This window comes from Egretta garzetta, unplaced genomic scaffold (assembly GCF_000687185.1).
Source record: "Egretta garzetta isolate BGI_Z169 unplaced genomic scaffold, ASM68718v1 scaffold536, whole genome shotgun sequence".
Lineage (NCBI taxonomy): Eukaryota > Metazoa > Chordata > Aves > Pelecaniformes > Ardeidae > Egretta > Egretta garzetta.
The window spans coordinates 1,091,669-1,102,100 of record NW_009260068.1 but is presented as its reverse complement, the minus strand read 5'-3'; the positions used below and the strand labels follow the sequence as shown (position 1 = coordinate 1,102,100).

Sequence of the window (10,432 nt, the reverse complement as noted above, 5' to 3'; positions counted from 1 at the left end):
TGCCGCACACGTCAGGAGCACAGCAGTTTTTATACGGTTTAACTGCATGCCCTTCAGTGGTTTTAAACAAAACGGCTTTACGCAGCCAGTACCCTGGCCAGCTAGAATATTTCTAAACATTTCTCCAGCTTTAGAGTAAAGCTAATGCCCTTTGCTCTGTTAAGAACTATCAGTTGTCTCCTTAGAATAGTTCTTTTTTAATGATCTTTTTGATGAAAAGCCTTGTTGCTCTGTAATGCCTAAAATATGTTTATCAGTTCAGCTGGTGGTTTAGAGGGCTTTCTCCCCTAACATGGATTAGAAAAGTTGAAAGGCTACAAATTTAATACACATTAAAGAATAAAAACTGTGCCACAGCCAAGAGGCCCAGGCTTCACCAGGTGACTAGCTCTCCTCCATCTCTTTACTTGCCCGTGCAAAGTCAAAGTGGGGCTCATACTGTCCTCCCACTCCATAATTTGCCACCTGAAAAAGAGAAACACAGCGCTCGTGAAGAAGGAAAGAGGTGGAGACAGAAAACAGGACTTACCCTTCCAAAATCAAAATGAGGCTCATACTGGCCTCCTACTCCGTAGTTGGCTACCTACAGTGAAAGGAGAAGCACAACATCGAGTAAAGCCATATTTCATCCAGACAAGAAAGGGCGACCTTTAGAGAGCTGGTCTAGTTTAAAAATCAAGCCATAGGCAATCACGGGTCTCTGCCAGCTAAAGCGTACGGTATGCGGCAAAATCCTCCTGGGTTTATTCACAGATAGCTCTGACGTCACACGGACGCCTCATCAGTGCAGAGCCAGAGCCTGAGGCCGAGCTTTAGGACCTCAGTCCTTCAGTCTGCCTTTGCAGGTCTCGACCGGACACCAGCAAAGCCGCAGCGGAACCTTCCCTTCCCCGGGGTCAGCTTTCCTTCAAAGCTCTGCTGTCTGCCCCCAGCCGAGTGGTGAAGACATTCTCCCATTTCAGAGCGCCTGCTGCCGGCTGATCTAATGACTCCCGGGTCGCACAACCTGACCGTGACACTTTTGAAACTCCCGAAGACCCGCACAGCCACGACCGGACACCAGCAAAGCCGCAGCGGAACCTTCCCTTCCCCGGGGTCAGCTTTCCTTCAAAGCTCTGCTGTCTGCCCCCAGCCGAGTGGTGAAGACATTCTCCCATTTCAGAGCGCCTGCTGCCGGCTGATCTAATGACTCCCGGGTCGCACAACCTGACCGTGACACTTTTGAAACTCCCGAAGACCCGCACAGCCACAGGCTCCAAGGAGCCCCAAGGTGCTTGGCTACAAGAGCGGCAGCGCATCCAAGACTGGCACCGCAAGATGCGGTGTACTCCGGGAAAGGAATCTGGTACTTCCCGGGGCAGAAAAATATTTTTCCTCTATAGAAACTTTACGGGCTATATTCTTTTCAAAATAGGCCATGGCACTTCTACATCATTCAAGTTTAAATCACTTTTTGGTCTCTATGTCAATAAAGAGGCTCCACTGTCCTTTTTGCCAATTGAATTTTTTTCTTTTCATCTCTTTATGTATTCATAACCTGAATTTTCAACCAGGTGCTTGGGCATTTTCTCATCAGGAGTCTTGATGGTGTACCACCGTGGCACAACAGCTCTCAGGAGCCTCTTTCTAGGTGTTGTGCTTTCTGGGTATTAATGCTGTCTCAGAGTCAGTGAAGCAGCTGTTCATTTAAAGGCCTCAAGCAAAAAAAACCCTCTAAAATAAAATCTACTCAAGCGTCACATACAGTCAACCCTTCCCACGTTATGGAGACACCAGACACACGCTTGGCCTTCCAGGACCAAGGTGGGACGGCAAATCTGAACAGCCGTTCTCTCCCCTTTCCTGAAGCATCAGTCATGCTAAACTTCTCACTCTCGCCACAGCAGCAAGGTTTCACGCTGCAGCAATCAAACTCAGGTCTATTAGCAAACTCCGCTCTATTAGCGTAAATAAAAAGGAATTACGCATCCACTTGGACAAACAGCAGGAGTGTCAGGCATTACTGCCTCCCTCCAGCAACAGAAAGCCTTTTCACACTCTGCAAAGACAACTTTGCTTCTTCCTCGCTATAAAAACCCCACTGGTCCCTTCCCACGGCCTGGAATCAGACCAGCCATCAGACTGAGCTTTTTGTGGCCGCCCCACCACCGCTACGTGGGCGAGCAGGGTGCTGCACGTGCAGCCATCCACACCGACAGTCACCACCATACGCATCCAAACAGCTTACCTGTAGTTCCTCTGCTGTGGAGACATCGAGTCCTGTTAGGTCCTGTATCCGTGTGTTAATGCGAGATACCACAGGGCTTTCGTAGCCAGACAACCAAGCACTAAGTGGGTGGAAAAAAGGATAAAAATTAATACAATATGGTAGTAACCGGCAGTAAGCTAGCAGTGCAAATGCAGCACTCGGAACTACTTTGAATTGTATTTTTTTCGTACTTCTCAAGAATTTGGTAGGGTGATCAGAAATATTTTTCAGTGCATGATGAAGGCCTGCATTTAATAATAAAAAGTTTTCTAGAAAGAACACTTACAGCACTGGTTTGAGGAAGCTGTAAAACTAAGGGCCTTAATTCCCATACAGGGCTACCAAATGACTGAAGAAAACGTTCCAAACAGTGACCTCTGCTTCCGGCTCTAAACCAGCACAGAACACTTCTGCTCTTACCCATTCCAAACAGTTAATTTAGACCCCACGTTTGATGCATTTGGAAGCAACACTTGGGAAAGGAAGAGGTGAGCTGTGACCTTATTTAGCATAGACTAACGCAGAGGCTGTGTGCTTGAGCGCAGCTCAGCTCCTCCACGTCACTTGTGGCATCACAGGCAAGCGCCCTGGGATCTGTCCCGTCACGTTACTTACCTGTGCAATGGTACTAAAAATCATTATGAAAAACAATTAAACAATGCATAAAACTCTTTCTTTTCCCATTTTCCCCTGGTCAATAATTTCTACTGAAACAGCCCATTACAAATTTGGTATTTAGCACATGTTTCAGGTACCCAATGATTTTTAAGGGTGGTGGAACCAATCCAACTTTTTTATTTATTAACTATAAATGTGGAAAGATCAGCCTCACCGTTCCAAAGGCATCTTCAAAATGTCTGCCTCCTACTGGAAACTAGAACTTTTCAGCTAGAAATACTGCATTTTAAAGTAACTGGCAAACGAGCCAGCAGGGACAGCATGACCAGGTAGAGAAGCAGTCCCACATGAGAACTGCTGCCTCGCCCCGACCCCGAGCAGCATCGGTACCCTGCGGGGTTGCTCGTTCTTGAAAGCTGCGTGGCTGGGCAGCAGCTCCTGCCTCAGCAGCAGCCACATACCCCAGCTGGCGGTGTTTGGCAGAAAAGGGCACAGGTCGGTACGACCCCAGCGCTGCGCGGCCCTGCTGGACCCTTACCAGCCATGAACGCATCCGGTTGGAAAAACAAACACACGAGCATTTTTCATCTCTTTACAAGATAAACATTTTGTGCTTTTTGAAAAAAAAATAAAAGACAAATTTCATCTAGACACTAGCTTTTTTTTTTTTTATAAAAACCCCCCCCACTTATCTGCTCCCATGATGCTTGGTTTTCTTGCTGCTTTACTCCTCCCATTCTAGCCCACGCACCTTCATGTTACCTGCGCCTCTGCTCCCTCTCTCGGCTTGCTCACTGCCCTCCCGGTCCTCCGCCCCATTTACCTTAGCATCCTAATACGGGTGATAAATACTGATGATCTGGGCCCCGTGGAACATGGAGACTGCTAGCTCTGCCTCTTCTCTCACCAGTGGTTCCTGCTGCTGTTACAAGCCCGCTAGACAGAAAGCTACGCCCAGAGCCTCGCTTGCAAGGACATCACAGTATTTCTACTCAAGTGAACTTTGGCATCTATACTAAATTAGGATTATTTTCTTCAATAAATAATAAAAAAAAAACACCCCAAAAACCCCACACCAAAACACTTTGCACAGAAGCAACAGTAGCATGACACGTGACACAAGGCACTGACACAGGTTACAGAATCTCTACGAGCATTTTTTTTTTTTTTATAAAACGACAAATAAACTATGGATAAAAGAAATAAGATTTCTCGAGCCAGACTTGCACAAACACATACGAAGCTCCATCTACTTCTGAACGCTGTTAGTATAAGGAAGTGTTACAATGCAACCTTCTTTGATTTAAGGTGGTAGGAGAATGCAAAGACAGGGAGCACCCCCCCACACCCCAAAAAAAAAGGAGGGAAAAAAAAAACCCCAAAGCAGCAGCTATGCAGCCACATGCTACGCAGCCATGTTGACAAGGCAGCACAAGCCTAACATCACACGTGACACACAAGAAAAGCCCCAACACAGCCATCAGCTTCAAAGTACAGGCTTTAGCTACCTCTGTCCAGTCTAGGCATAAAGGCTTTAAGACAGAAAAAAAAACAAAAAACACCCCACCCAAACACAAAAAAACCCAAACCCAAAGAAAGAAAAAAAGCAAGCACTCTTACTATATTGGTTACTTCGAATTGCAATGAATGCTTTCAACAGGGAGAAATACTACAGCCTCTCATGAAGGGAAAGTACTATATGTATTTTAAAAATAAAACTAATTGCCCAAGGACACAAAGACAGTCTATGAGAGGTGGAGGAAACGGGGAACTGAAACCCTATTTCAAGTGCCAGCCTGTCTGCTGGTCGCTGGACAAAACTTCAAGGGGGAGGCACATCGCCCTGAATGGTTTCATGTGAAGCGCTGCAGCGTGATTTAACCCTCTAAGTGTCACAAAATCGGCTTCATGAGGGCAGAGAGCCCAGGAGCCCCCCGTCCTACCTTGTCCTCTTCTGTTGCCTGTCTCAGCCCTGCTCCTTTGCCCATGTCAGAGAAAGTGTGTGCCTAGCTCCTAGTTCAAGACCATTTATAGCAGGTATTCCTTCACCCCAAGCACCCTTCACTTCCCTACTCTTGCCTATCAAAAAAACCCACCCCAACTCAGCCCTGCTCCTTTGCCCATGTCAGAGAAAGCGTGTGCCTAGCTCCTAGTTCAAGACCTTTTATAGCAGGTATTCCTTCACCCCAAGGACTCTCTTTTCCCTACTCTTGCCTATCAAAAAAACCCTCCCCAGAATCCCACAACTCCCTGACCAGTGGCGTATGCAATGCAGAATTAACAGCCTTAAGTTGTGCTCAACAGACTTTTTTCTTTTAATATATTCACAGTCCAAGGTTGAGCGTGATTCAGTAAACACACGCAAGCGCTATTCTTCAACGTACGTTTGTTAAATTGAACGGTGCTCGTCTGACACATTAACTTGCACAAACACCGTTCTGCTGTATTTTTGACCAGCTGACACCTACGAGTCCACTGCGAGCAGAAAACTTCGCACCAAAAAAAGGGACACGCTTATTTCTGGGAAGTCACAAGCGTGGCCGTTCAAGACCTGGGTGACTTGACTTACAGGAGGATTTAATATTTATTTCCTTCATAACAACCACACCAAACCCCAAAACTCCCTGATTACCAAGGGATCATATTTTGGTGTCCCACTTGGCTTTTGTAAGAAGACACCCATGAACTAAGCTACCACGTTATAGAAACTGAACTAATTTCATTAGCGCACTGAATTCATGCTGGGGGAATCGCTCTCCTCTTCCTCACACACAGATCTGACTCTTAACAACATCTGTATTTGTTACAACAGCAGTAATTCCATTTGCTCCTCCCTCTTAGAATTCTGTATTGGGTATCTTATTAGAGATTTTTTTTTTTTTAATAGCACAGTGCTTATATGCAGAAATTATTTTAGACTAAGCAGTATATTGGAGGAAAAATACCCAACAGATAACTGTCCAGAGCTACAGGACTTAGAGGGGCTCACGCGCCCAAAAGCTGGCCTAGCACCAGCCATTCCAAGGGCCATGTCCTTGGTCTCAGCTACACCAGCACAGGCCCACAATGTTTCAGCGCTGGTTTTTTAACAGTCATTGGTCACACGAAACACTGGCATTTATGTTTTTTAAAACTTTCTAAAATGTACTTAGTATGTAAAAAAGTACAAGTAGAGACGCAACAGGGAGCGAATAAAAGCACAGACTGGTATTTCTGAAGTGGAAACTTCACCATCATACGCTACGAGCCCCGACTGGCTGCTGGGAGGAGAGAGGAAAAAAAAAAAAAAAAGGCAAGCAGCTTCTGTAAAAGCAGCGTGAGAGTGGCCGAGTTTATTCTGGTGCGGCACTCAGCGCGGCTGGATGGTGCTCCTCGTGCTGCTGGCAAGGTGCCCCCTTTTATACAGCCTGCCACGTACCGCACAGCGAACAGTAGGCCTCTCAAAGAGAGGAATGCTGTAATTTAGAAGTGCATTTGCTAGGAAAGAATGTTTGAAGGGGGAAAGCAGTCATCTATTAAAAAAATAAAGCAAGCTTTTTTTTTTTTTTTGTTTTTGGGAGCAATGATTCACCTGGAATCCAAACCAGCTCCAACAGAAAGATGTTTCTACCAGCGGTTCTGCAAAGGAAGTTCAGCGATCCAGCCTGAATAACGTGATCCTTCTAAAGTAGCCTGGCTTGGGGTGTTTGGGGGTGGCTTTTACCTCCGACTATAGATTTAGGTGTCATGTGTTCTCTTTTAAAGTATATACATTCTATGCATGTGGAGGACTGCAAAGGCAAGGGAAAGCATGAGAAGGGAAGGCCCCCTCCACCCTCAAGTCTGTCCCTACCCTCAAAAAATTGTCTTTGCTAACTTGACAATGTGCTGTGCCCCATTTACTTGTATGCTTCTTCGCAATTCTCACTCCAGTTTCCAGTGAGATACAGAATTAAAAATCTCAGCTTGGAAAAAATCTGATTTAATTCTGTGAGCTCCTTCGGTATGCTGGAAGGAAGCCCCAGCACAGCACTTTCTTGAGCACCAAACCTTGAACGTTTAAGGGTCTCGTTCACCAGGTACTAGACACGAGGCTCCACTCCGGGCTAGTGGCAGCACCTTCACTGGCAATGGCTGCCCTCATACTTTATCACAGAGTCCCTAGGCAAGGTACAGCACATGGTTAATTCCAGATTAAAGCCCTAGGAGAAACAGTTATTTTTTCATGGCACAGAGCCAATAACAAGGTGATGGCAAAGGGGATCTGCCTGCACCATCAGCTGCACACATTCATGAGGGAAGCGGCTTTTAATGATGGGTGTTATCTAGCCCTGTTTTTTCTGACTGTAGCATCTGCAATAGTCTCCAGGAAGAACGCTTCCCACTAATGAAAAATCTAAAGTCTAAATAAAGAGTTCTTTTACTAAGGATCATCTATTTAAATCGGGGCCAATTATGCATCTCAATTTCAATTAGTCATCTGGTCACCTTCTCCCGTTCCCATTATTAGCACATCCAGTTTGACAGAGGCCGTGAGGATATGGTCGTCAAATGGATTATCAAGTTTCTTCAGTAAATGCCCCGGAGTGGTCTGTGTCACAGGGGACAAATCCCAGGACTGAGTAAACGCTGTCTTTAAAATACACAGTCACAGATAACTGAGAGAGGAATGGACAGGCTTAAAACTATAAATAAGTAAATAAATAAAACCTAAATGCAACACATGTCAAACAGGAAGGCCTATGTTCCTGAAGGCATTCTGGAGGTGGCCTGCAGGGACAGTTTTAAGGAGCAAATGTGTAAGAGCTCACCAGACAATTTCCAAAGGACTCCCACTGCCTGCACGCGCTCTGGTGAGTAAACAGACTTGCAGGTCTATGCTGCTGGAGGTGCAAGGCAGTTAATGCACAAAAATAAAAGTTTTCAACTTGCCACCGCTTGTACCAAGTGTGGCTTTAAGGATCGGGCTTCAGCTACAATGGTTTTCTACCTTCCATGAGAGTTACAATCATCCCTGACTCATTCAACTTCTTGTGACCAGTACTGTGAAGCACTTTTATCTTTTTAAAGAATTCATAAGCTAACTAAAAACTCTTAAAGCTACCAGCCATTCCAGTTTCAGGGTTTTTTTGTTCAAAGAAGCTGAAAGAACACCGGTTTTCCATTAAAGCAACTACTTTCAATCATTTAAACAAGGCAATTCTTTAAAATTATCAACCAGCTTTAATTTGCACCGTTGCCACGAATTACAGCAGCTCGTCAGTGCCTGGTTTTAAGCAGCGAGTATCCGTACCGAAGCTTCGTGGTAGAGGTGAGCTACGCAGGCCGCCTTTTCCACCGTTCGTTAGTGTAAGCAGAGCCCCGCGCGGCGCCGCCCTTTTAGTACGTTAGTTGTGCTAGAGAAGCCATGCTAAGCGACAGAAGGCGCTTCCGTCTCGGCTACCACTAACATACAGAACTGTTTCAGCAGAGCGCTTGCTTTGTTACAGGACGGCTCAGTTCGCTTTAGGCCGTTCTCTTTCTTAAGAGAAACCAAGAATGTAAAAGTTATGCAAAAATCCTTATTTGCCCCACGTTTAGAGATGAAGCGGTACGGTCCCAGGACAGACTTCCTCGGACTGGGTATACCTTTGGAAGACGTTCCCCTTACCTCTTAGAGACTCTGTAATGTGCTGTGGTCAGTTTCCCAGTCTCAGGGTCATGAACAGTAGCACGGCTCAGCTACAAAAAGAGAAAGGACAAGGGCTTACCCACCTAGTAGGCTGCTTTTTCGCCAAGCCACAGGTGTTTGAAAGGGTTCCGATTGGTCTGGATGGTATGCAATGCTCTTAAATTAGCAATATTAGAAGGGCAACAGAAGCTGTAGCTGCCATGTCCAAATCCACACAAATTGGTTGGAAAAATTTGGTTAGATTGTCCTTTCACTTTTTTCCTCTTTTTTTTTTTTTCTTTTTTTTTTTTCTGTTTTAAACTAGAGACTTTCTGCAAATAATTTACGATGCTGAGTTTCACAGACAATTCCTCTTCACCCAGAAGTTTAACGCCTTTCAGAATTTTGGCTTAACGCTGATGGAATGCAGGGTCAATCTTTTATCACCGCTATTAAAACCAGGTGGGGGGTGGGAAGGGGCAGGTGGATTCTTTTAGAGCCAGTCAGTTTTGGAAAAAATTGGCTAAATTCAAGACATGCAGTACTTAACAGACGAGCTGGAAAGAACCAGCAGCCCCGTGAAAACGAGCCTGCGTCTGCCAGATTTGTGTCAGCAGGAGGTAAAAGAGCCCCGGCAGGAGCACGGTATGATCTCGGACGACGAGTGTGACTAACGACCGTGCGTTTTGCTTGCCACTCCAGCTGTCACACGCAGCAAGGACTTGAAGCATCTCTTACACGTCTAATGGTGCTTCAAGTGATTTGCTAGATTTTACAAGGAAAGGGAGGACAATTTTTGCTTGGGGAGAAGAGCGAAGGGGAAGGGAATGTGTAAGAAAAAAAATATCTAGATTCGCTGAAGGTTTTGTAGCATCGTGTATTTGTTTTACACTTATGTGGAGATCTGCTTCTTGTACAGATCCTCATTTGAGGACAGACACTGAGAAGGTGACCAAAAAAAGAAAAAGAAGAAATCAAAATACGCCCCCAGAACTTCTAGCTGAAGGAAAAGACTGAGAAACTCAGCAGTAACAGCCTGTTACAGATCTGCACGTAATAAAGCGGTGGGCTACAAAGCCAAAGTTGTCTTTTTAGACCACCTCTTTCTTCCCCATAATGAGCAGAATCTACACACTCATTACAGGCCCAAAACATCTGGCATAGAGCTCTCTTACCTTTTGCTAATTCTGTAATGTGCCGTCTCCAAGGCTCCTGTTATGGGGTTTGAAATGGTGGCTCGCCTCAGCTGTGAAGCGAACCATCAGAATAGTTGCATTACAAAGCACATACTGCATCACAGCAATCCGACCATTCAGAAGCCTAAGGGGAAACGTCACGCAAGCCGCCACGCAAGCCACCCAGTCACCTCTTGAGGTGGTTTTTCTTTTACGGAGGGGGTGGAAATTCATAAAGCAGTTGATGGGGAAGGAGGGGCAGCCTCCAATTTTACTAAAAGAGAGGGGTTTTTTGGTTGTTGTTTTAAACAAGAGTGTTAGAGAAGATCAAGTTTTCCAGGAACGTTTCCATTTCTGTAGCAAGAACAGTCGTCTGAATAAAGTAAACTAGAAGCTTTCATTTCCTTCATATTGCAACAACTGCTGGAAGCGTTACAGCATGATGGCACGTGTACAACTGGTCCTTTGTTAGCGCTCTGCTCTGCGCATGTAAGAGGAGTTTTACAGATCAACGGAATCCAGGCAACACTTTGATCTCGTATAAGCAAAAGATGAATAAAACCCTACCCTTCTATACCAAAAAGCAGCACCAGAGTGAACTCCCTTAATGCCGACAGCTAACACAAACTAACTGCTCAGTCCATGGACACATTTACGTTGTATTCCTGTTACAGAGAACGAGAACTCTTGGTCTGAGGCCTTCCTTCCCCTCTGTTGTGCTCCAGTTACTTGACACCATTCCACCTACGTTAATACTCCGAT

The 10,432-nt window shown here is 45.5% G+C and overlaps 1 protein-coding gene across 6 annotated transcripts in view; it reads right to left on the bottom strand.

The window, feature by feature from the left end:
• Positions 1-10,432, bottom strand: part of P4HA1 (prolyl 4-hydroxylase subunit alpha 1) — a 33,676-nt gene that overhangs the window by 4,050 nt on the left and 19,194 nt on the right. For 2 of the 6 annotated variants that reach the window (XM_035896661.1, XM_009641168.2), the window contains exons 9-11: positions 8,496-8,566; positions 2,228-2,327; positions 530-583 (exon numbers count right to left, since the gene is read on the bottom strand). In XM_035896661.1, coding sequence (XP_035752554.1) covers positions 530-583; positions 2,228-2,327; positions 8,496-8,566 — 225 coding nt within the window. Of the gene's footprint in view, positions 1-411; positions 584-2,227; positions 2,328-8,495; positions 8,567-9,670; positions 9,742-10,432 lie in introns of all 6 variants that reach the window. The other 4 variants (XM_009641169.2, XM_035896662.1, XM_035896659.1 and 1 more) reach the window with 4 other exon arrangements.